This window comes from Podarcis vaucheri (genome assembly GCF_965113315.1).
Source record: "Podarcis vaucheri genome assembly, chromosome: 17".
NCBI classification, from domain to species: Eukaryota; Metazoa; Chordata; class Lepidosauria; order Squamata; family Lacertidae; genus Podarcis; species Podarcis vaucheri.
Genome location: NC_138755.1, coordinates 1,143,439 through 1,170,045, shown reverse-complemented (window position 1 = coordinate 1,170,045; position 26,607 = coordinate 1,143,439). Strand labels below are relative to the sequence as shown.

At 44.6% G+C, this 26,607-nt stretch overlaps 1 protein-coding gene across 1 annotated transcript in view; it reads left to right on the top strand.

Moving 5' to 3' along the window:
• LOC309522492 (uncharacterized protein) overlaps window positions 1-25,977 on the top strand; it is a 38,316-nt gene extending 12,339 nt beyond the window's left edge. The window contains exons 10-21 of the mRNA XM_082205795.1: window positions 5,305-5,458; window positions 6,620-6,831; window positions 7,508-7,625; window positions 13,944-14,149; window positions 17,381-17,495; window positions 18,294-18,463; window positions 18,968-19,041; window positions 19,318-19,445; window positions 20,850-21,039; window positions 21,552-21,690; window positions 22,042-22,138; window positions 25,777-25,977. Coding sequence (XP_082061921.1) covers window positions 5,305-5,458; window positions 6,620-6,831; window positions 7,508-7,625; window positions 13,944-14,149; window positions 17,381-17,495; window positions 18,294-18,463; window positions 18,968-19,041; window positions 19,318-19,445; window positions 20,850-21,039; window positions 21,552-21,690; window positions 22,042-22,138; window positions 25,777-25,856 — 1,683 coding nt within the window. The 3' untranslated portion in view covers window positions 25,857-25,977. The remainder of the gene's footprint in view (window positions 1-5,304; window positions 5,459-6,619; window positions 6,832-7,507; window positions 7,626-13,943; window positions 14,150-17,380; window positions 17,496-18,293; window positions 18,464-18,967; window positions 19,042-19,317; window positions 19,446-20,849; window positions 21,040-21,551; window positions 21,691-22,041; window positions 22,139-25,776) is intronic.
• The last annotated feature ends 630 nt before the right edge of the window (window positions 25,978-26,607 follow it).

Sequence of the window (26,607 nt, the reverse complement as noted above, 5' to 3'; positions counted from 1 at the left end):
GCTCCGACCTGTATACCTTTAACCAACCGGTCCCTTCTAATCATATTTAGCAGGACCTCCAGGACCGATATGAAAAGCAGTGGGGAGATTGGGCACCCCTGTCGTGTCCCTTTTTCTATTTTAAATTCTTCCGTAACCACATTATTTACAATTAATTTAGCCTTTTGTTCAGAGTATATTGCACCTATACCATTTTCAAAGCCTTGGCCTACCCCCATCCCATGTAGGTTCTTCTTCATGAAACTCCAAGAGATGTTGTCAAAAGCTTTCTCCGCGTCCACAAATATCAAAACTGCTTTAGTGTTTAGATTCACTTCTAGTTTTTCCAAAATATCTATTATATTCCTCAAATTATCAGACATGTGTCTTCCTGGGAGAAAGCCCGCTTGATCTTTATGGATCTCTTCCATCAATACTTTTTTCAATCTCTTGGCCAAAATGTCTGCAAAAATTTTATAATCCACATTAAGTAATGATATAGGGCGGTAGTTCTTGAGCTGAGTCTTTTCAGTCTCTGATTTCGGTATAAGTGTGATGTACGCCTCTTTCCACGACTCTGGTGCCCTTTTCCCTTCAAATGTTTCATTGCAGACTTCTTTCAAAGGTTGCAATAACCACTCTTTCAAAGATCTATAATATCTAGAAGTCAGCCCATCCGGTCCTGGAGTTTTCCCAATTGCATGTTTTGAATGGCACCTTCTACCTCCTGTTCAGATATTTTATGGTTCAGCATTAACTTGCTTTCTTGAGAGATTTTTTGTAATCCATTTGTCTTCAAAAATTGGTCTATGTCCATTTCTTTCTGTGGCCCTTGCATGTATAATTGTTTAAAATACTTCTGAAAACAATTTTTAATCTCAACTGGATTATGTATATTCTTTCCTTCCACTTCTAAATTTGTAATAGTGTTTAATTTTTGTCTTTTTTTCATTTGCCAGGCCAACAGTTTCCCACATTTATTAGCTGATTCAAATGTTTTTTGTCTCATTTGTTTAATTTTCCATTCTATTTCCTGATTCATTATTTCCATATATTGTACTTGATATAATTTTATTTCTCTCAAAATCTCCTGGGACTTTGGTTTTGCTCTCAATTTCTTCTCATTTTCTTTTATTTTCTCCAGAATTTTATCTTTATTCTCATTTTGACTTCTCTTCTTTATAGCATTCTGCTGTATCAGAAACCCTCTCATAACAGCTTTGCTTGCATCCCAGATTACTCTTTTTTCTACATTGGTGTTCATATTTATTTCGAAGTAGTCTCTCAAGGTTTTTTGGGCCTTTTTATACACTTCTTCATCTCTAAATAAGGTGTCATTCATCCTCCATCTGAAGGATCCAGTTGTTATTTGTTTCATTTCCATCCTTACAGCGTTGTGGTCGGAGCAGGTTTTTGGGCAGATTTCTATTTTCCTTATCTTTGGTGCCATTCCTCTAGTTATCCATATTTGGTCAATTCTAGTCCATGTCATCTTGGCTTCAGAAAAGAAAGTTCCCAAAAGAGAGGTGTGTGTGTTGTGCCACACAAGGGCAAAGAATGACCAGGCAGGGAGGAGCATGGGTGCCTCTGATCATTGACTTAAAAGTTTTGGGGTGGAATCAATGGGGCCATGCAAGCGCTGTGCTTGAATAAAAGGATGTTGCTCTCATTTCTGAGAGAGAGAAGGTCCTACTTTGTCTTGTTGGGAAAGATCTTCCTTTCTTTTTTTTTCTGTACATGCAAGGGCAAATATTATTATTGTTATTGTTATTATTATTAAGATTTTCCAACAAAATTTTCACATACCGTATTTTTCGGCGTATAAGACGACTGGGCGTATAAGATGGCCCCCCCAACTTTTCCAGTTAAAATATAGAGTTTGGGATATACTCGCTGTATAAGACTACCTCTCTTCCAACACACACCAAATAAAAATTTAAAAAACCAGTCTCCAGTCCAGCTTGGAAATCCGCTCCACTTCCCAGTGGCCGGGAGCTTCTGGGGCCAATTTTCAAGCATATTTCTGCTTCATCTAGAGAGCTTGGTGTCCTCTGATTTAATTTGCTGTCGTTTTATCCTTTGGTGGGGAGTTGCTGCAGGAACTGCAGAGTATACGCCAGAGTATATTATGACCCCCGGCTTTTGAGTATATTTTCCTGGGTTAAAAAGTAGTCTTATACGCCAGAAAATACAGTAATCAATGCTAAAAACAAACACAAATTACATCTTATATTTTCTATTATCCCCCCCCCCCTCAACTTCCCCCAACTTCCCTTTCTGGTTTATCACATATTCATTTCTTCTGCCTATAATTTTCTATACCTTATATATTGAAATGATACCTTATTAACATTTTCTTAACATTTTACCCTCATATTTATATTTTCTGTTTATATTGATTAATTGTAAGTGTCTTAATCAAATTCTGCAAGTGAGTCCCTTTCAGTGCATTTGTTTCTGTATATACATCATAAAAGATTTCTAATCTTTCTTGAAATAATTATTGTCCTTATCTTTAAGTCTCTCCGTCAGCTTTACCATTTCAGCATATTCCATCAATTTTTCTTGCCATTGTTCTTTTGTTAGTATTTCATCACTTTTCCATCTTTGAGCTAATAAAATTCTGGCCGCTGTAGTCACATACATTAATAATTTTTTCTTGTCTTTTGGTAAATCTTGACCTAAAATACCTAACAGAAAAGCTTCTGGTTTTTTAACTAATGTTATCTCAAACATTTTTTTCATTTCATTATAAATCAAATCCCAATAATTTTTGTTTTACAATTCCACCACATATGAAAAAGGTACTGTCAGCGGCTGCCTCAGGTCTCAGCTCACAAAAGACCAACGCCAAGCTCTTCTTATATACAAGGATGTTTATTGCAGTTCATTATTGGTTCCACAACCGAGGCGCTCAGCCCCTAGTCTCTAACGTCAGACATTTGAAGTCCCCTCTGAATCGGTCCCGCCCCTACACCAGCTTAAGAGGCTTGTGCTAGACCACCTCTTCCTGTCTTTCCTTTTCCGCAGGGTCTTTCTGCCCCCCTGGGTTCCTTCCCTCCTGCTCTCTCCTGAAGCGGATTCCTCAGATCCCTGTTCCCCCCTCCTTCGTGCTTTGGGGCTGGGCTCCTCCTCCGGGCTCTCTCCATTTCCGCGCGCCTCCACATTTGAACTTGGCGCGCGCTCGCTACCCCTGACCTTCCTTTTGACACTTACACTACTCCCTGTACTACTCTCCGCCTCTTCCGGCAGGACGTTCTCCCCCGATCTCCTTCCCCTGTCTCTTTCCTGCTCCGCTCCGTGTGTCACACTGGGAACCCCCCTCTCTTCCCTTCGTTCCTGCTGGGAAGCCGGCCCCGATCTCCCACTCCCGCTCGGGGTCTCCCTGCTGCTTCCCTGCTCCTGGCAGGTCCCCCCTGTGACCCCCCTTGTCCTGACTAGGGGCGCCCCCTCCTGAGAATCCTCCGATTCACTTGAGAGACTCATGGAAGATCTCAAGTCATTGTCATCCTCTTCCTCACTGTCCTGGGATTCTTCCTCGTCGCTCTCCGTCTCCTCCCTCACCTGTGCCTCTGTCTCTGAACCCCTGACAGATACCTTCCTTTTCTTTGCATTTTCAGCACTTGTTAGAGCTTGTTCTAAATATTTTTGCCATTTTTACCAGTGTTATATACCATCTGTACATCATTTTCATATAATTCTTTTAGTAATATACTATAATGGGTTGGGAGTTACTCGTGCCTAATCCTGCTCCGTTTGAGCATTAGATTGCCTGGTTAAACCCTCCGGACTGCACAGCCCATCTCAGCGTGGCTGCCCTTAGTCACTCGTAGAATCTGTCTGTGGGCGTTTCTTAAAGCGTTGCCAACATAAGAGTTGTTTGATGCCCAATCGTCTCCGCCTCTCGCTGCGCGGGAGTCTCCTGCGCAGGGTGGGCGTGGGCAGCGGGGTGCTTGGGCTCTCCTCACTAACTTCCAACGAAGAGTCCTGGAGCCCCTGCACCTCCCTGTCCCGTTGCTCTCCTGGATCCCTGGTGTTACACTCATTCTCTTCCCCTTCTTCCCGGCTGAGTCTCCCTCTAGCGCTTGGACCTTCCCCTGCAGAATCAGAGACCCTCTCCTTCTCCCGTGCCTCTGATGGCAGTTCCCTGACATATACAATCATTAAATTTTAACTTAATTTTCCATAAAAATATTATTTTTAATACATCTGTTTGTGCTAGAGCAGCTCTGCAAAAAAGAAGAAAGAAGCTGATTTTTAAATTTCAAAAAAATAACCACACAGACTACATATTTTCCTTTGGGACAGAAACCAAATGGGAGTAAGGAGTATACTGCACAGATGACCCCCAGTGAAATGGCACCACACATATAAAAAAAACCCTAACATGCCCAAACAGTGCACATGTGTTTGTCCACCATTGGGTAACATGCACATTTATATTAGCTAGACTGTCCTTATTGGATTATCCTCAGATTCGAAAATCCAGATGTAATGTGAGGAAGTGCAGGTTCAAGGAGGAGGCGGTCATGTGGATGAGACGCAGCTGCTTCAAATCCACATTAAACTCCTGTGTGGGTGACCCTGCAGTTGCCTGAGGACAGCAGCCACTAAAAGGCTTTCTTCCATGAAGCAGGCTGCTGAGAGAGGGAGGGGAAATCAGTAGTGGATTTTTGTGTGTGAAAATATTGAGTGTGGTTCTGGAATTAGATTACTCCTTGGCACGGAGCATGTGCTTGGAGCCACCCCACTCCTGAATTCTAGAAAGAGAATGTTGCCCTTCTCTATCCTCAGACACTGAGCTCATCTACACTTAGACTTGTTCCGCTGCTTTCACCCAGGAAAACCCGCTGGAGCAAATATCAGTTAGGTTTTCTACAGATTGATGTTTGCTCCAATTTAGCACTAGAGAGTGGGTTTCCCCCAGGAAAGCAGCAGGACAAATTGAGGACTGCTTGGAGCTGTGATTTCTTGGCATGGGATAAGCAGCCATGTGGACAAGCCCACTGTTTCGCACTTGGCTTTGGTTGGCAGAGCTCTAGAAAAGAGTTATAGAAAAGAACAATGTAGATATGCTCACTCCTGCTGTACAAAATGGTCTTAATGGCACTTTCTTACAAAATGAGGGAGATGAAATGTGTCAAGTGTACACCTGTATTAGAAATCCTTAACAAATCTTAAAGTCCAGAGCCCATGTTTTGGGATTGAAATAGCAACAAGGTGGGAACCTGGGAGAGAAGGTGTTCTCACACATCCTGCCACAACATGGCTTGTATTAACATTAGGTCCCTTTAACGAGGTCTACTTGTTTATCTCTTGCTCCAGACCTATGTGATTGATGGGAAACCAATGATTACCTACAAAATCGCCCCTTATGTAGAGCATCTGTGGGAAGATGACAAGAGGGGTATTACGAAACATACCATCCTGAAGGATATTAGCACCCCTCTGCAACTTGTGCCGGTCATAGTTACAGATTGTGAGTGTTCATTGTAAATAATAGTTCTATAAAGTTGTTGAAACATTGGTGATGGCTGCTTCACAGACAACTGTGTGTGCTAGTAGATGCCTTCTATTCTAGCAAGATCAAATTGCCGAATTCCCCTAGATGTTCTTAACTCTTCAGTGGGAGAGTCAGAGATGGCATCATACTCTTGGTCAAAGAGTACACTGGCTTACAATGTTCGTCTTGAGCACAGGAACCACTTTACTATTGCTGTGTGTGTGTGTGTGTGTGTGTGTGTGTCTATATGTCTATTCTTGATCCTTGAATTCAGGGAAGAGCTTGTCGCTCCATGGTAGAGCCTTTACATTGAATGCAGACGTTTCCAGGTTCAATCCCTGGCACTTCTGGGTAGGGCTGGACGAGAATCATGTCTGAAAACCTGAGGAGCTGATGCCAGTCAGTGTACACATTACTAAGCTTGATGGACCGATGATCTTACTTGGTATAAGATGGCTTCCTCAGTCCCCTGGGTCCTGCCCATGGGTCCTGGGTCCTGCCCACCTGCACTGAAGAGCTGTAGCTCAGGGGCAGAGCACATACATTGCCAAAGGTCCCAGGTTGAAATGTTAGCATCTCCAGGTAGGACTGGACATGACTTAGGACTGGACATGACTTGTATATGAAACCCTGGAGAGCCTCTGCCAGTCAGTACAGGGCTATATGGTCCAATTATTGGATTCCATTTTCTTTGTTGGAGGCTAGCTGATTTGGTGTCTTCAGATGCTGCTGGACTCCGCTCAGCCCGCCAGTGGTCAGGGATGCCAGGAGTTGCCAACCCACCACATCTGGACAGCCACAGGTTGACCACCCTTGGTCTTTGTCTTTGAAGGAAGAACATTGGATTGGTGAAGGAATAAACAAATAAGCAAACATGTTCTGTGGGAAGGATGAGCTTTGTTAAATAGGAAAATTGTCTAGCTTACTAACGTCCTGAAAATGTCTGCAAAATGACAACCTTGAAGGATTTATAGAAAGGAGAAGCATCATATACTTGTTGGGGCTTGTTGACAGAACAACTGAGGAAATCCATTAGAGAGCAAATTTAACTCGTAAGCCTGATGAGCAAAATTGATATGGGGAACTGGCCTAGAAAAAGGTTTTGTTTTACAGAAAGTATTTCTCTTCTCCGTACAGATACTAATGCCAGTCTCCAGCTCTTCAATGCAACAGTTGGCACCTTCCTGCCAGATGTAGTGCTGGTCAGTATTACTGTGGATGCTTCAGGGCCCTTGCCACTACCTGAGGCTGAGAAGAAGGGCTATAAGATCTATGAAGCTAAGTATTCCAATGGAAGTCGGGGCTATGTGGTACAAGTCCCCTTTGATGCCCCTGGAGTTGGGAGGGAGGTGAGTGCTGCCACCAACCAAGCCTAGTCTTTGGGCTCTTGGGGGGGAGTGTATTGCAGTTGTAAGGGGCAAAGCATAGAGAGTGGAAGTGCTGGTAGTCCTGTTGGCTGGGGAACTTCAGAGTTGACATTTAAATAACACTTAAGCACTTGTAGATACATCAACTATCCATCCTTAAATCATCTGAGCTAGGAAAACAAATTTTGGCATGACATCCTTGGAAAGGTCTAACTCAAAAAAATATACTTGGGACATGGAGCTTCTTTCATCTAATTTTTTCCACCAGGTTGCATCTCCCCCCCCCCCCTGTATCCTATAACTGAATTGAGACTTGGAAAGGGATGGTGCTCATTTATGCCTCTGGAACTGCAAAGTTGCCTCTCACTCCAAATGTGTATTGTCCCTGCAGTCAATAGCTGATGGGATGGAATATATGGATACCTTCTCTCTGGAGCATATTAAAACTAAAAACACTGCAAGGGTATGAAATCTAGTAGGCCACAATGCATGGTTTGTAGGTTAAAGTGTAGGTGCCTATCATGCCTAGCTTTCATGAGCACAACAGAGGCTCCTTCCCTTGAGAGCTGTTACACTCTAAATGATGGTGATATAATAACAAAGGTTTGTCATGATGCTGAATAACCAGAGCTCACCTCCGCTCAAATTATCTTCCCAGTATGTACCAGATAACATCAGAAGCTACACTACAAACCCCATATTGGGATTCAGTGTGACTCCTCAGGGAGACACCTTTGATGTCCCTGTTCCTCTGACAGCCCTGGTCCAGGATGCAGGTGAGTCGGTTGGAACCAACATTCTTATCACTTTCCTATTTAATTCAAGAATCGGTTAGTGGAAATGGTGAACTTAACTTTAGTTGCTGAAGGCTAAATTTTGGGGAGATGTACCTATTACCTATTGTTCAATTTGAAGTGGCATCTAGGATTTCACCAGGGTCAGGGAGGGTACTTCTGGTTTGCCTGTAAAGAACACAAATATTTAACTATGAATATTGAATAGCTTGGCATCATTAAAACAGTGGTGACTAAATGGAGAAGTTATGCCAAGGTTTAGATAACTATTTGTATTATTTTGTAATGTTGATGCTTGGTGTAGAGGGTGATTTAGCCTACCTTGAAGTGTTATGGGGAGGAAAAAACGAAAGTGGGGCACTCCAGTTCTCCATCCTGGGCAGCTCCTGGAAGAAAGTTGTAATGTTACAGAATTCTGTGAGCTGCTGAACGTAAGAGGCATCCTCCTGTTGCCGGGGATGCTGGTCCACTAGGGCAGAGGGGACACTGTCCCACTCACCTTAGTCTTCCCTCAGCCAGCCCTCACCTGCCTACCATTGGTGCAGGCCCTGCCCTGCCCTGCCCTGCCCTGCCCTGCCTGCCTGCCTGCTTGTCCTCCTTAGTCTCTGCAGGGAGTAGGGTGGGGGTAAAGCTGGAATCAGTTGGCTCTGCTGGTCATTGGCTCTGGTTTCTTCTGCCTTACCAGTCCCAACGGGTGCCAGCCACGATTCTGTTGACTCCTGGAAATAGAGCTAAGTACTAGAGTGGCAATTTTCAGTAAATAGAGATTAGTTTCTAGCCTGCAATAATTATTCTAGAAATTGTGCCTAGAAGCATAAAACAAATTGCCCCTTAGAGAGGACTTCCAGGAGAAGGTTGGGCGGGACAAATGGTTGTGGGATTCTTTTGCTCTAGGTAAGGTGAGAATTGATGGCCCTTTTCACTTCATAATCAGTAGCTCTACTTCAAGTACTCTTCATAGAATCATAGAATCATAGAATCATAGAGTTGGAAGAGACCACAAGGGCCATCGAGTCCAACCCCCTGCCAAGCAGGAAACACCATCAGAGCACTCCTGACATATGGTTGTCAAGCCTCTGCTTAAAGACCTCCAAAGTAGGAGACTCCACCACACTCCTTGGCAGCAAATTCCACTGTCGAACAGCTCTTACTGTCAGGAAGTTCTTCCTAATGTTTAGGTGGAATCTTCTTTCTTGTAGTTTGGATCCATTGCTCCGTGTCCGCTTCTCTGGAGCAGCAGAAAACAACCTTTCTCCCTCCTCTATGTGACATCCTTTTATATATTTGAACATGGCTATCATATCACCCCTTAACCTCCTCTTCTCCAGGCTAAACATGCCCAGCTCCCTTAGCCGTTCCTCATACGGCATCGTTTCCAGGCCTTTGACCATTTTGGTTGCCCTCCTCTGGACACGTTCCAGTTTGTCAGTGTCCTTCTTGAATTGTGGTGCCCAGAACTGGACACAGTACTCCAGGTGTGGTCTGACCAGAGCAGAATACAGTGGCACTATTACTTCCCTTGATCTAGATGCTATACTCCTATTGATGCAGCCCAGAATTGCATTGGCTTTTTTAGCTGCCGCGTCACACTGTTGGCTCATGTCAAGTTTGTGGTCAACCAAGACTCCTAGATCGTTTTCACATGTTTCTGCTCTCAAGCCAGGTGTCACCCATCTTGTATTTGTGCCTCTCATTTTTTTTGCCCAAGTGCAATACTTTACATTTCTCCCTGTTAAAATTCATCTTGTTTATTTTTGCCCAGTTCTCTAATCTGTCAAGGTCGTTTTGAAGTGTGATCCTGTCCTCTGGGGTGTTAGCCACCCCTCCCAGTTTGGTGTCATCTGCAAATTTGATCAGGATGCCCTTGAGTCCATCATCCAAGTCGTTGATAAAGATGTTGAATAAGACCGGGCCCAAGACAGAACCCTGTGGCACCCCACTAGTCACTCTTCTCCAGGATGAAGAGGAACCATTGATGAGCACCCTTTGGGTTCGGTCAGTCAGCCAGTTACAAATCCACTGAGTGGTAGCATAGTCAAGACCGCATTTTACCAGCTTCTTTACAAGAATATCATGGGGCACCTTGTCAAATGCCTTGCTGAAATCAAGGTAGGCTACATCCACTGCGTTCCCTTCATCTACCAGGCTTGTAATTCTGTCAAAAAACGAGATCAGGTTAGTCTGACATGACTTATTTTTCAGAAATCCATGCTGACTATTGGTGATCATAGCATTCCTTTCTAGGTGCTCACAGACTGTTTGCTTAATGATCTGCTCCAGAATCTTCCCTGGTATTGATGTCAGACTGACTGGGCGGTAATTATTTGGGTCCTCTCTTTTCCCCTTTTTGAAAATAGGGACAACATTTGCCCTCCTCCAGTCTGCCGGGACTTCGCCTGTTCTCCAGGAATTCTCAAAGATGACTGCCAGTGGTTCTGAGATCACATCTGCCAGTTCTTTTAATACTCTTGGATGCAGTTCATCTGGCCCTGGAGACTTGAATACATCTAAACTAGCCAAATATTCTTCTACTATCTCCTTAGTTATTCTGGGCTGTGTTTCCTTTGCTGAATCATTTGCTCCAAATTCTTCAGGTCGGGCATTGTTTTCTTTATCGGAGAAGACTGAGGCAAAGAAGGCATTGAGGAGTTCAGCCCTTTCTGTGTCCCCTGTTTGCATTTCACCATCTTCTCCTCTGAGTGACCCCATTGTTTCTTTGTTCTTCCTTTTGCTACGAACATACCCATAAAAGCCTCTTTTGTTGCTTTTAACCTCTCTAGCAAGCCTGAGTTCATTCTGTGCTTTAGCTTTTCTGACTTTGTGTCTACACGTGCTGGCTATTTGTTTGAATTCCTCTTTGGTGGTTTCCCCCCTTTTCCATTTTTTGTACACATCCTTTTTTAATCTTAATTCAGTTAAAAGTTCTTTAGATAGCCACCCTGGCTTCTTTAGGCACCTTCCATGTTTCCGTCTCATTGGTATTGCCTGACGTTGTGCTTTTAGTATCTCCCTCTTAACAAACTCCCAGCCATCATGAACTCCCTTTCCTTTTAGTATTGTTGTCCATGGGATCTCACCCAGCACTTCCCTAAGTTTTATGAAGTCGGCTTTCTTAAAGTCAAGAAATTGAATCCTAGTATGCTTGGCTGCTCCTTTCCGCTGTATAGTAAACTTCAGAAGAGCATGATCACTCGCGCCTAATGATCCTTCCACTTCTACCCCACTAACCAGGTCATCAACATTGGTTAGGACCAGATCTAAAATGGCTGTTTCCTCTTGTTGAGGAATCTGTTTGACCTTATGCTCTTGGCTGAGTTTGACGTCCAACAAATATCCGGGTAATTGAAGTCCCCCATTACTACTATCTCCCTTCCTTTTGCATGCTTGGCCATCTGTTCCAGGAAGGCATCATCTATGTCCTCCGTTTGGCTTGGGGATCTATAGTAAACTCCCACAATGAGGTCTCTGTTATTCTTCTCTCCCTTAATTTTGACCCAAATGCTCTCACTTTGGCTTTGAGGTTCTAAATCTTGGATCTCTTCACAGGTATACACATCCCTGACATATAACGCCACTCCTCCTCCTTTCTTGACTGGTCTGTTTCTCTGAAATAGATTGTATCCCCCCATTATTACATTCCAATCGTGGGACTTATCCCACCAGGTTTCAGTGATGCCTATTATGTCATATTTAGTTTGCTGTACCAAGAGCTCAAGCTCATCTTGTTTATTTCCCATGCTTTGCGCATTAGTGTACAGACATTGAAGTCCATTAATCATTCCCCCGTGTCTCTTATTTAAGGATTTTTTCCTCCCACCATTAGGTCCGCGTGCTGTTTGCTCCATTTGGTCTATGACATTTGGATGATCATCTTCATTAATTGATAGACTCCTACCTTCAGGAGCACTGTCTCCCTCCCCCACATTAGTCAGTTTAAAGCCCTCCTGATGAGGTTTCTGAGATTTTTGGCAAAAACATTTCTCCCAACCGTTGTGAGGTGCAGCCCATCACTTGCCAGAAGTCCATCTTCAAGAAACTGCAGTCCGTGACCTAAGAATCCAAACCGTTCCTGTTTACACCATTTGCGAAGCCAGCTGTTCACTTCCACTATTTTCCCCTCTCTCCCTGGGCCACGTCGTTCAACTGGGAGGACAGATGAGATGACAATTTGTGCATTTAGTTGCTTCAATTTCCTGCTGAGAGCCTCGTAGTCTCTTTTGATCTTCTGGAGGCTATTGCTTGCAGTGTCATTGGTTCCCACATGAACCAAGAGGAAGGGGTATTTGTCAGTGGGTTTTATGATTCCTTGCAGTCGTTCAGTTACATCTTGGATCTTAGCCCCGGGGAGACAGCACACTTCCCGAGACATCTTGCCAGGCCCACAGATCACTGCTTCTGTTCCCCTCAGTAGGGAATCCCCTATCACCACTACACGCCTCCTCTTGGGTTTGGTCGGGGTTCTTCCGTGAGCTGTCCGTTCCAAGGTCGCCTGCACATTCCCTGAGGACTGACTTTGCTGCTCGTCTTCATATACCTGATCGACTGTAATGAGGGAGAGATCCTCAAATGGAGTCTGCTCTTCGTCTTCCATGCTAGGGGAGAGGACCTCAAAGCGATTGTGTATTTCTAAGCAATCAGAGTGAACCCTGGGCCTCCTACTTCTTTGAGTCACGTTTCTCCATATATCTGGCTCCTGTGTTGGTGAACTAGACTCCTTCTCAGGGGAGTCCCCTGTCTCCTCCTTGGTGCAGACGGTGTGCTCTGTTACTTCCAAGAAGAGCTCCAGCTCTCTAATTCTTTGGAGCGTAGCTACACGTTCCTCCAGTTGCTGGACTTTGTCTTTTAAGAGGGCAATCAACATGCAATTGCTGCAGGTAAAGCTGCCTGCAACCTTTGGCAAGATGGCAAACATTGCGCAGGAATCGCAGGCGACTGCAGCTGTTCCCTCCCCTTCCATCTTGAGATCGTGTCGTTGGGGTTGGCTACAGAGGTCCTCCATCATAACTCTTCAGTGGGCTAGGTGGTAAAAGCATGTTAAATGAACACAGATATGAAAACGACCTTGACAGATTAGAGAACTGGGCCAAAACAAACAAGATGAATTTTAACAGGGAGAAATGTAAAGTATTGCACTTGGGCAAAAAAAATGAGAGGCACAAATACAAGATGGGGGACACCTGGCTTGAGAGCAGTACATGTGAAAAGGATCTAGGAGTCTTGGTTGACCACAAACTTGACATGAGCCAACAGTGTGACGCGGCAGCTAAAAAAGCCAATGCAATTCTGGGCTGCATCAATAGAAGTATAGCATCTAGATCAAGGGAAGTAATAGTGCCACTGTATTCTGCTCTGGTCAGACCTCACCTGGAGTACTGTGTCCAGTTCTGGGCACCACAGTTCAAGAAGGACACTGACAAACTGGAACGTGTCCAGAGGAGGGCAACCAAAATGGTCAAAGGCCTGGAAACGATGCCTTATGAGGAACGGCTAAGGGAGCTGGGCATGTTTAGCCTGGAGAAGAGGAGGTTAAGGGGTGATATGATAGCCATGTTCAAATATATAAAAGGATGTCACATAGAGGAGGGAGAAAGGTTGTTTTCTGCTGCTCCAGAGAAGCGGACACGGAGCAATGGATCCAAACTACAAGAAAGAAGATTCCACCTAAACATTAGGAAGAACTTCCTGACAGTAAGAGCTGTTCGACAGTGGAATTTGCTGCCAAGGAGTGTGGTGGAGTCTCCTCCTTTGGAGGTCTTTAAGCAGAGGCTTGACAACCATATGTCAGGAGTGCTCTGATGGTGTTTCCTGCTTGGCAGGGGGTTGGACTCGATGGCCCTTGTGGTCTCTTCCAACTCTATGATTCTATGATTCTATGATTTGTCATTGTGTGTGGATCACATTCTGTTTGAGAATCCACAGGGAGCACCTTGTCTTTGTAGGTGCTCCACAACAAAGAGCCTTAACTGTGTGAATGGGGTGGAGGTGTGGCCAGGGCCTTTCCAGGTGAGTGGCCAGGCACTGTGTCCCACCTACCTAGACCCAATGCGACCTGAAGTGGTGTGCCTCCGTGCACCTGTGCAATACCTGAGCCTTGGCATTTGGCTTACCCTGAAGAGCATTTGCTTCCAGCCTCATGCAAATATTCCTTTTGGAGGAATTGTCCTTGTCTGCTGCTCAGCTGCCTAGAAAGTTGTACTACTGTTAAATCATGCCGGTGGCATCGGAAGGGCAGGTAGAATGTGAATGGACGAGGGTTCCTGCTCCTGAAAGCCTTGCTTCTTCCTACTGCCTCCCTCCCAGTGCTGCCCCAGGCTGAGGGATTCTGTGATGACGAAGCCCTCTACCTAGTGGTGAAACGAGGCAACGTGGACCAGGACTGGCTTCCCTTTGCGGGGGACGATCTTTTGACTCAGGAGAAGGCGCAGGCACTCGGCTATACTTTGCTGGACAATGGGACCCACTTGGCCTTAAGGGTGCCCAGACAGGCAGCCCATGTGCGCTATGAGGTAAGGGGAACACGGTGTGTGTGTGTGTGTGTGTGTGTGTGTGTGTGTGTGTGTAGAAGCTTGGGTTGCCCAGCCATGAAGCAGGGAAACAAGAAACAGCTGTGAGGGGTACGGTGATTGGTTTCCTTGGGGTAATTGTTTCCCAAGAGTCATAGGTGCCAATGCCCTGGGTGCCCGGGCACCCACAAATTTTGGTGCCAGGCCCTGGGCACCCACAGTCATGGGGCCAAGCTGGCACTCCTGCCAATAATATGGTTCTCTGGCAAACTCACTTGTACTGTACAAGTACTTTTATTTTATTTTTTTAATGATATTTATTAAAGTTTCAAAGAAAAGAATTACATGAATTAAAAAGAAGAAGAAAAAGAAAGACAAAAATAAAAGTAGAAGAAAAAATACAAAATACAAAAAAGATAAAAAACACTTTTAAAAATACATCAGTCTTTCCATACCTTACATTCATTTCCTTGTTTCCCTGACCTCCTCACGCCTCCCTTTTTTGTGTTCCAATTCAGTTAGTTAATTCAGCAATTTCTTTCCCTCTTTGTTTTTATCTTAGTCCTTCCATTTTTACATACACCTTTATAACATTGCTGCTTAAACCATTTAACTTCATTCTGACATCATTCTAACATTCATTAATTTTGCAATATTTCTGTAAATAGTCTTTAAATTTCTTCCAATCTTCTTCCATCAACTCTTCTCCCTGGTCTCGGATTCTGCCAGTCATTTCCGCCAATTCCATGTAGTCCATCACCTTCATCTGCCATTCTTCCAGAGTGGGTAGGTCTTGTGTCTTCCAATACTTCACAATGAGTAGTCTTGCTGCTGTTGTTGCATACATAAAGAAAATTCTATCCTTCTTTGGCACCAATTGGCCGACAATGCCCAGGAGAAAGGTCTCTGGTTTCTTCAGGAAGGTATATTTAAATACCTTTTTCATTTCATTATAGATCATCTCCCAGAAAGCCGTAATCCTTGGGCACGTCCACCAAAGGTGAAAGAATGTACCTTCCGTTTCTTTACATTTCCAACATTTATTATCGGGCAAATGATAGATTTTTGCAAGCTTGACTGGTGTCATGTACCACCTATATATCATTTTCATAATATTCTCTCTTAGGGCATTACATGCCGTAAATTTCATACCTGTGGTCCACAACTGTTCCCAGTCAGCAAACATAATGTTATGTCCAACATCCTGTGCCCATTTAATCATAGCAGATTTTACCGTTTCATCCTGAATATTCCATTTTAACAGCAAGTTATACATTCTTGAAAGTATCTTAGTATTGAGATCTAGCAATTCTGTTTCCAACTTTGATTTTTCCACCTGGAAGCCAATTTTTTAATCTAAATCGTATACCTCTCTTATTTGGTAATAATGAAGCCAATCTCGCACTCTATCTTTTAATTTCTCAAAACTCTGCAATTTCAATTTGTCTTCTTCTTGCTCTATAATCTCCCAATATTTTGGCCACTTGGCCTCCATATTGAGCCTTTTTTGAGCTTTTGCCTCTATTGGTGACAACCACCTTGGGGTTTTATTTTCAAGTAAGTCTTTATATCGTATCCAGACATTGAACAGTGCTTTCCTGACAATATGGTTTTTAAATGCCTTATGTGCCTTATGTCGTACCACAAATATGCATGCCACCCAAAAACATTGTTGAAACCTTCTAAATCCAAAATGTCTGTGTTCTCAAGAAGCAGCCAGTCCTTCAACCAGCAGAAGGCTGCTGATTCGTAATAGAATTTAAGGTCTGGCAGGGCAAATCCCCCTCTTTCTTTTGCATCAGTTAGTATTTTAAAATTTATTCTGGGTTTCTTGCCCTGCCAGACAAACTTGGAAATGTCTCTCTGCCACTTCTTGAAACAGTCCATTTTATCCAAAATTTGTAACGATTGAAACAAAAACAACATTCTTGGCAATACATTCATCTTAATAACAGCAATTCGGCCCAACAAGGAAAGCTTCAAATTTGACCATATTTCTAAGTCCTTTTTGACGTCCGGCCAACATTTTTCGTAATTGTCCTTAAATAAGTTCCTGTCATATTAATCCCCAAATATTTCACCTTCTTGGCCACTGTTAAACCTGTCTCATTCTGAAACCTCTCTCTTTCAGTCATTGTTAAATTTTTCTCAAGAACTTTGGTTTTTAACTTAGTCAACTTAAATCCTGCCACATGACCAAACTCCTGGATCAGTTCTAATACTCTTTTAGTGCTAGATTCTGGCTCCTGTAATGTCAGTACTAGGTCATCTGCAAAAGCTTTCAATTTGAAAACTCTGCAATTTCAGTCTATCTGTACAAGTATTTTAAATGTAACACATTTCCACCCTGCTCCCTAGCTGAAAATGCTCCCAGAGCAGCTTACAAAAGTCAGTAGTAAGACGGTTCTTTCCAGGTTATTGTTAAAAAGACATGATGTACATGGAAGAAAGAATGGAGCTAGAGGAACCTCAGGTGCCAGTTCTTAGTCCTGGTGCATGAATGAACAGCTGGCGTGTAAATGATTCTAGTGGTATGATGAGAGAGGACCACAGGCAGCTGGCCTTGGCAGCAGCGGCACCACAAGAGGCCTTCTTCCCTTCTCTGCTCTTGAGCATGTTGGGCACTGGGTACCATGACCAGAATGGCAAATCTCTTTGCTTCAGCAAAAGGAATTACTTACCGCCTATTCTCCACCTCCAACAAAAAATCCTTTTAAGGGCCCTGCTTTGCTTTCAGTAACCCAGGCCCTTGAGCTTTGTAGGAGATCCATCTAAGGCTTAAGGTGACCTTGAGAATCTGGGGCAGAAGACAGGCTGATGTTCCAGTCTTCTGCACACTAATGTGTGAGTGCTGATGACTAGAAACTGTGTAGGAGATAGTTTGAATCTTTGTTGGTGCTTTGTCTGAAATGGGATTTGTGTGTTGTGGGGAGCATCCTTGGCAGTGAAAGATGTCCACAGTCTGGCCTGGGCCTTGGCAGGTGCCCACCTCGTCCATTGGCTGCTGGATATCCTCTTCCATTAATCCAAGATATGGGTCTAAAAGGGCCGTTCATGCTGCTACCTCCCGCTTTGTCCAGAGGGAGGATGACTGAAACCAAGGGTGCAAGCAGGTAATTGAGGACTGCAGAATATTCACCTTGGGTTGGAAGTGGTGGCGGTGAGGTTGTCTAAGCCTCCTAATGCAGCCGGCTCTTAACTTGTGCAACTAGTCTGGTCCCCTTTGCTTTGTAGGAAATAGATTCTTTTGGGATTTTGGTCACCTTCCGGTTGCAGCTGAAGGACTATCGTCTCGCTGAAATGATAGACTTTGCCGTTTCCTGCAGCTTCTCTCCAAAAGACCTCATTGGTAATCTCTCTCTCAAGCCCAGGGGCAGGGGACCCTTTCCCATATGGGGGCCACCTTCCCTTCTGGGAACCACATGCCAGGGGTGGGTGGAGCAAGAAACATAAGAGGATAGAGCATCTGATGCTCTGCATAGCAATGTGCATTTCTGTTGTGTTGTACACTGTATTTTTATTTGCTTTTCCTAATGTCAGTTCATAATTTCTATCATGTCCATCTTGGGAACCAGCTATTTGTTCTTCATTTTCATTTGCAGAGAAAATGGTTTCATTTGATGGTACAGTGGTACCTTGTGTTATGTACTTAATCCGTTCCGGAGGTCCGTTTGTAACAGGAAACCGCTTTTACCATGAGGCATGCTTTCCCTAATGGTGCCTTCCGCTGCTGCTGTGCCGCCGGAGTGTGATTTCCGCTTGCATCACAGGGCAAAGGTTGCAACAAGGGGCATCTGCTTCCGGGTTAGCGGAGCGCGTAACCCGCAGCATTCATAAGTGGCGGTGCCACTGTATTGAAGTCTCCTGCTTGCTACTCTGCTTATATTCAGCAAGCCACCTTCTCTCATCTTCTTGTCGCTTCCGCTTCTTGACTAGTCTGCGGAGGCAGATTTAAGGGAGCACAACCAGTTGGGTTGCACTGCATGTGGAGCCTTGGGGGTGCCACAACTATGATGTAGAATGGAAGGTGAGAGGCAGGGTGTGTGGAATTTGGGTGTCTCTCAGGGTGCTGTTGAAATTTGAGACCCCAAGGTCTGCCATTGCTTGTCTGTTATGCTCTGGCATATATAATATATTTCCCTTGCAGATTGCCTGGCTAATGGCACAGTGAGGATCTCTGCCTTGAAGCTAGTTGGCACCCCAGATCTGGTGCCTTCTGGCCTAGTGCTGAGAGACAGACGTTGCAGGCCACTTTCGGTGACAGAGGAAGGAGCAACGTTCATCTTCAACGTGACCTCTTGTGGGACAACTCGCAAGGTAAGAAATGGCTGCTTTGTCAGGAGCAGAGTCCATGAGGCCACTCATGTTAGAAGAAGATGGTTCCTGAATGTTTGCTCCATCAGTTCATGTCAAGCTCAAAAAAACATGCTCGCTCTTGATTTGGATTGTCTTGGGTTGAAGCAGCCTGCCTCTTCCTTAGCTACTGGAGATGACTGTGAAGCTTGGCACAAAGTCTTCTAGTCTGGTACTTGAGGCTCCCTGCCTCTCAGAGTTGTTGGGAAGATGGAGGGACAATGTACATGCACAACAAGTGCTATGCTGAGCTCCTTGGGGAAGGAACATTAAGACTGGGGTGGGGTAACCTGTGGTTCTCCAGATGTTGCCAGATTCCAAATACCCAGGAGCCAGCATGGCCCATGGTGGGAAGGGGATATTGGGAGTTGTAGCCCAACCACATCTAGAGGACCCCAGGTTGCCCAGCCTCTGCTCTAGAAGATGGCTGAAACCGCCTCCTGTTTTATCGTCTAATCTCATCTGCAGTTTGAAGATGCCACCATGTCCTATGAAAACGAAGTCCTCTATTTTCTCACAGGCCAAGCAGCACCTATCTATCAGTGAGTACTTGTGGCTTGGGCGAAGGACTGGGGAAAGAAGCTGTTTACCGCATTGTAATACAAGGGTCACTTGGTGACATGGCCCCCATGTGCAAGCTTGTCCTAGAAGGAGATGCATCCTGCCTTTAAACATAACCAGCTAGAACTCTTGTGCCAGTTTCTGCTGCAGCTTCCTTTCTCCCCCTCCCCCACCCCTCAAAGCAGGGCTATGCCCTCAGAACTGTTCTGGACTGGAAGGGTAATGAATGGACTATTCTCTCACTTGTATTTTTCAAGGTTGAAATGTGCTTGCCGGTACTTTATGGGTGATACCCTGTTGCTCCAGTACAGCCCAACAGAAGCCCCATCGCCAAGCATCCTGCCTGGGCTGGGGGTGCTGGGGCTTGCCCTTAAGCTGGCCAGAGGTAATGTCACAGCACAGCCTTCTGTGGGAGCCTTGCAGGTTAAGGCTGCAACCAAACTTTATCTCAAAATTTGTGAATTTTATCTCAAAACAGCAGACAGGAATAGATAAAACATCTATGAGTAACGTTTTTTCATCTGACATCAGGGATGGGGAACCTGTGGCCCTTTTAGACATTGTTGGACCGCAGCTCCCATCAGCCTCAGGCATTATGGCCAGTGGCTGTGGGTGATAGGAGATGCAGTCAAAGATTTGTAGGGACAGATCTACATGATAATACAAATATTGTCTTGATGGTACTCCTGTGTGTTGAGGGAGAATACTTCTTAAGATGTTGCTAGTCAAATGCAATTGCAGTAAGTATTCACATTAAGTCTCTCCCCCCCCCCCAAGGTAGGGAGATTTAACCCAGCCTACAGTCTTTGAGTGTTGAATACCTAGTTTATGCATTGTGGGCTGAAGAGTTCTGTTGCCTTTTCTTCCATCACCCCAAAAGCATGTGGAGGGGCGTTTTAGGAGCAGCCAGGAACATCTCTTGGCTGTTTTGGGTGGGTGGGTGGGTGGCGGGGTTATCAGTGGCCTAGTTGGGATTCCTCACAGCAAGTGGTTTGGTAGTGAGCACCAGACTTTCCCAGACCACCTAGCAGAGATGCAGTACACAGAGATGTATTGCAGAAAAGGATTCTTTTTGCTCAAAGTCACTTTTCCAAGCTCCTCAGGAGTTCTCCCACCTTGATCCTTGGGAGCAGCTTTTTGTGTGATGGTGGAGGATCTGTTTGGGCAGATTTCCATTTGATTTGCTCTAGATTCAGGCAATTAAAAAGCTTGTTCTCTGTCACTGGTATGAGGTCTTGCCATAGTTCTCTGTGACCTCTCAGCCCTGGTACCAGAGCTGAAAGCATTGCACCAGCCTGGCTCTCGTGCTGGAGAACAGAACCTACTAGGGAGAAATAGCCTGGGCCAGCTGCTGTCAACCTTGAGACCCAACTCCATCACCCCTGACTGCTGGCCATGCTGCCTAGGAATGATGGGAGTTGTAGCCCAACAATATATGGGGGCTTAAGGTTGAGAAAGGCTGACCTGGTTGGAAACTCAAGGAGTAGAAACGTAAGATGATTGGAACCCCACTGAACTTGAAGCATGGGAAGCCCCAACAAAAAATTATAATTTGGCAGAATATTTGGACTATATGATATGTATTTGTATAATTTGGAATACTTAATGTGATTTGATTGGATTGTTAAAATGGAAAATTTAATAAAAATTATTTTTTTAAAAAGAGCGAGACAAAGGCTGACCTGGACTGCTCAGTGCCAGCCTTGGCTTGTTAAAAGCAACTAATTCCTCTGGGTTTGTTAAGGTCCTGATATGTGCTTTTCTTCCCCCCCTGTGGCACCCTGGCAAGATAAGTCCTACAGCAGCTTCTACCAAGACATGGAGCACCCGGTAACTCGCTACCTTAGAGAACCACTTCACTTCCAGGTTGAGCTTCTCCACAGCGAGGACCCACAGCTAGAACTTTTTCTGGAGGACTGCTGGGCTACAGCATCTTCTGACAGGAAGAGTCTTCCGCAGTGGAACATAGTGGTGGACAGGTAAGAGTCTGAATAATACATTACTAGTTCTAAGAGCAAGGATGATGTTTTCACAGCCTGTTAATTGAGGGGTGAGGTGGTTGGCTGGTTTGGCTGCATTTTAAAATAATATCGTTCCCTTAGGTATCTGGGGCAAAAATAGAAAAGCACTTCTGGGTGGAGGAGTGATGGCAAGAACTGAATGAAATGATACGGAAAAACACACAACACAAGGCAGAATGGAGCATGAGAATCAGTACTACCTGCTGCTGTATTCTCTTAAGTACCTGACCATATTGAAACAAACATTTCTTAAAGTGGGGAGTTTTAGTAAATTTCAGAAGCCAGAAACAGGGGTACTAGGCTTGTGCTGAGTATCACAAGTGTGCATAATAGCAGGTCACAGGCTCCAGCTTTTCTTGTGCATTCAGGCTGCCCCAGTGTCTTCATTGCCATGGGGCTGCTAGCCAACAATGATGTGGCAGCAAGGCTTGTATCTCTTAGCTTCTCTGTCATGTTTCCCCCACCCCAAGTTGTGAGAACACAGAGGACTCTCATCAAACCACATTCCATGGAGTGACTGAGGACTCTGTCCCGTTCCCTACACACCTGAAGCGGTTTGAAGTGAAAATGTTCACATTTATGGTGGACAACCAGGCACTTCAGGGGCAGGTAAGGGAAGCTCTTGACCATGGGATAATGCTTGCTATTGAACTCCCCCCCCCACCCAACGTGGTCCCATAAGAGTACAGACTTGCCTGCCTCAGTTGCTGTGCTCTGATAGTTTCTGTGGATGCAAACAGTCTTAACTGTTGCTTTTTATTATTGTAAGCTGCCATAGGAATTAAAATTAAGGTTTATTGATTTAAAACAATAAAATTAAAGCTGAGCTGGTATGTATTTTGGCACCAGGAGACACGTGCTGGGGGCAGGGAGGGGAGGACGTAGTTGTTGGTATCCCGACTGTTGGGAGTTTTGCTTCCTGGTTCTCCTGCTATGTTATGTTGCTTTTACTGTCCTCAGATCTACTTCCACTGCAGTGCAGTCATCTGTGATTCCAGCTGGCTGGCCATGGACACCTTCTGTGCCCGGCGCTGCATTCCCAGAAGGCAGAGAGTTGGTAGGTGTCTTGTGAGGTAAATGGCTTCTGTAGAGCTCTCTACCTTCAAATCATAGAATCATAGAATCATAGAGTTGGAAGAGACCACAAGGGCCATCGAGTCCAACCCCCTGCCAAGCAGGAAACACCATCAGAGCACTCCTGACATATGGTTGTCAAGCCTCTGCTTAAAGACCTCCAAAGTAGGAGACTTCACCACACTCCTTGGCAGCAAATTCCACTGTCGAACAGCTCTTACTGTCAGGAAGTTCTTCCTAACTGCTCTTACTGTCAGGAAGTTCTTCCTAAATACAGCAGCAGGAGATCTGTGGCTGTCAAAGCAACATGGCTAATGGGAACTGTATTCTTAACAGTGGATCGCAAATTCCTCACCTCTCTTCTAATCCCCTGCCAGAGGCCAGCATGGCTTTCCCTAGAACACAGGTGGGAAACCTTTCTCACTCTGCACGCCATGTCCTTGGCAGGATCTGCTTTGCAGGCCAACCCATCTGTCAGTCACCTGAAAGGAGGACTAGCCTGCACAGCCAATGCAAAATTGAACCCCACCCCATCAGCAGACATCACTGTTATCTTAGAATCATAGAATCATAGAGTTGGAAGAGACCACAAGGGCCATCGAGTCCAACCCCCTGCCAAGCAGGAAACACCATCAGAGCACTCCTGACATATGGTTGTCAAGCCTCTGCTTAAAGACCTCCAAAGGAGGAGACTCCACCACACTCCTTGGCAGCAAATTCCACTGTCGAACAGCTCTTACTGTCAGGAAGTTCTTCCTAATGTTTAGGTGGAATCTTCTTTCTTGTAGTTTGGATCCATTGCTCCGTGTCCGCTTCTCTGGAGCAGCAGAAAACAACCTTTCTCCCTCCTCTATGTGACATCCTTTTATATATTTGAACATGGCTATCATATCACCCCTTAACCTCCTCTTCTCCAGGCTAAACATGCCCAGCTCCCTTAGCCGTTCCTCATAAGGCATCGTTTCCAGGCCTTTGACCATTTTGGTTGCCCTCCTCTGGACACGTTCCAGTTTGTCAGTGTCTTTCTTGAATTGTGGTGCCCAGAACTGGACACAGTACTCCAGGTGTGGTCTGACCAGAGCAGAATACAGTGGCACTATTACTTCCCTTGATCTAGATGCTATACTCCTATTGATGCAGCCCAGAATTGCATTGGCTTTTTTAGCTGCCGCGTCACACTGTTGGCTCATGTCAAGTTTGTGGTCAACCAAGACTCCTAGATCGTTTTCACATGTACTGCTCTCAAGCCAGGTGTCACCCATCTTGTATTTGTGCCTCTCATTTTTTTTGCCCAAGTGCAATACTTTACATTTCTCCCTGTTAAAATTCATCTTGTTTATTTTTGCCCAGTTCTCTAATCTGTCAAGGTCGTTTTGAAGTGTGATCCTGTCCTCTGGGGTGTTAGCCACCCCTCCCAGTTTGGTGTCATCTGCAAATTTGATCAGGATGCCCTTGAGTCCATCATCCAAGTCGTTGATAAAGATGTTGAATAAGACCGGGCCCAAGACAGAACCCTGTGGCACCCCACTAGTCACTCTTCTCCAGGATGAAGAGGAACCATTGATGAGCACCCTTTGGGTTCGGTCAGTCAGCCAGTTACAAATCCACTGAGTGGTAGCATAGTCAAGACCGCATTTTACCAGCTTCTTTACAAGAATATCATGGGGCACCTTGTCAAATGCCTTGCTGAAATCAAGGTAGGCTACATCCACTGCGTTCCCTTCATCTACCAGGCTTGTAATTCTGTCAAAAAACGAGATCAGGTTAGTCTGACATGACTTATTTTTCAGAAATCCATGCTGACTATTGGTGATCACAGTATTCCTTTCTAGGTGCTCACAGACTGTTTGCTTAATGATCTGCTCCAGAATCTTCCCTGGTATTGATGTCAGACTGACTGGGCGGTAATTATTTGGGTCCTCTCTTTTCCCCTTTTTGAAAATAGGGACATTTGCCCTCCTCCAGTCTGCCGGGACTTCGCCTGTTCTCCAGGAATTCTCAAAGGTGACTGCCAGTGGTTCTGAGATCACTTTTAACTGAATTAAGATTAAAAAAGGATGTGTACAAAAAATGGAAAAGGGGGGAAACCACCAAAGAGGAATTCAAACAAATAGCCAGCACGTGTAGACACAAAGTCAGAAAAGCTAAAGCACAGAATGAACTCAGGCTTGCTAGAGAGGTTAAAAGCAACAAAAAAGGCTTTTATGGGTATGTTCGTAGCAAAAGGAAGAACAAAGAAACAATGGGGTCACTCAGAGGAGAAGATGGTGAAATGCAAACAGGGGACACAGAAAGGGCTGAACTCCTCAATGCCTTCTTTGCCTCAGTCTTCTCCGATAAAGAAAACAATGCCCGACCTGAAGAATTTGGAGCAAATGATTCAGCAAAGGAAACACAGCCCAGAATAACTAAGGAGATAGTACAAGAATATTTGGCTAGTTTAGATGTATTCAAGTCTCCAGGGCCAGATGAACTGCATCCAAGAGTATTAAAAGAACTGGCAGATGTGATCTCAGAACCACTGGCAGTCATCTTTGAGAATTCCTGGAGAACAGGCGAAGTCCCGGCAGACTGGAGGAGGGCAAATGTTGTCCCTATTTTCAAAAAGGGGGAAAGAGAGGACCCAAATAATTACCGCCCAGTCAGTCTGACATCAATAGCAGGGAAGATTCTGGAGCAGATCATTAAGCAAACAGTCTGTGAGCACCTAGAAAGGAATGCTGTGATCACCAATAGTCAGCATGGATTTCTGAAAAATAAGTCATGTCAGACTAACCTGATCTCGTTTTTTGACAGAATTACAACACAGACACAAGAAAACCCTTTTTGCTCCTTCTTCAACTGATGCCCTGCAAACTCTGATCTTGAAAGGTGGGTGTGGTTTTCTGGGGAAACAGATGGGTTTTAGGTCAGCACAAAAAGAAATGCACTCAGCAATTGATGTCTTGTCATGTGCGCACATGGGTATAATGCACAGGCAGTTTTTTGTTTTAAACTGATGAGCAGATAGTCTCAGTACTGAGATGTCTATTGTTGCCATACCTCAGAGGCCTTTTTAAGGCTACAGGTTCATGCAAGCTAAACACATCATTTAGACTGCTCCTTAAAAAACAACTATAATAGAAATTGCTTTATAATGAGGAAGTGTGATATTAAGTCTAAAACTCATGAAGACGTAATGGCACTACTTATGAAAGCATCTGTTTGACTCTGGAAATCTATCTTAGGAGAGCAGCTGAGGCTATGCTGCGGACCACACAGTTCTCCAGGAGAACTACAGTGCAAGCTGGACTGTTACAACTTTCTGTAGCATTTCAGGAAATGGCTTTTGTTCATTGGGTTTCTAGAAACTAATGGCATTTTGGGACATATGCAATAGTAAAGAAAAAATGGAGTAGAACACGTGCTGTTGATCCTTAGCCAGTGCAAAAAAATGCTTGTCAGCATGTTCAACTGAGATGGTAAAAAGACATTGAAAGTGTGAGATGATGCATTTTGATGGAAAGTGGATTTCAAGTCTGCATAGCTTATTAGCTACATTATACTGGTTGCAGAGTCATTCTGCTTTAGGAGGATGTAAATGAATGTGGTAATGCTGCCTTTTCCACCCTCCCTTTCCAGGCCGAAGCATTGATTCTACCCGCAGTCGGCAAGTGCACGTCTCATCTGGACCAGTTGTGATAAGGAGGGACCACACGTGACCATCCTAGGAATAGGAAGAGGCTGGACTAGGACCATCATTTAGCAACTGAAATGGCGAATGTTGTGTTGCTGGCTGTTTCAGCGGTGTATATCTTGTGCAATAAAGGTATACAATAGAGATTTTCAGAACTTTTGCTTTTTGGGGGTGGGAAAAACTAAAAGGCCAAATATTTGATTAGTAAGCACCTTATCTAAACTATTGCACTGACCTCTGTATTGGAAATTCTGTTTCCTACCTCTGAAAGAAGGGCTAGAGCATTCAAAGCAGCTAAACTGCATTTAAGGCGCTAAAGCAAGATCTGACTTGCTACCCACCCTAGGCTCTGAAGCAAAACATGGGAAGCTTAAAATTTTGCATTGAAATGAAAATTACAAGCACCACAAGTTTCTTTCCACCGCATTGCTCAGAAGCTACTGAACTCCTTTTAGACATTAGCCTGGTTTTTCCAGGTGTTAACTTCCATAGTGGCTGGAAACCTGCTTAGCCAGAGGGCAAGGAGTGAGCTCCCTTACAAGAAGGGCCTCTGGAATTAGAGACTCTCCTACTTCAGTTTTCACCATGACTGGCTCTATCAACCTCAGCACTACACTGAGTTTGAAGAGTCAAAATAAAAAAATTCCTTCCAGTAGCACCTTAGAGACCAACTAAGTTAGTTCTTGGTATGAGCTTTCGTGTGCATGCACACTTCTTCAGATACCAGAGATTTCGTGCATGCACACGAAAGCTCATACCAAGAACTAACTTAGTTG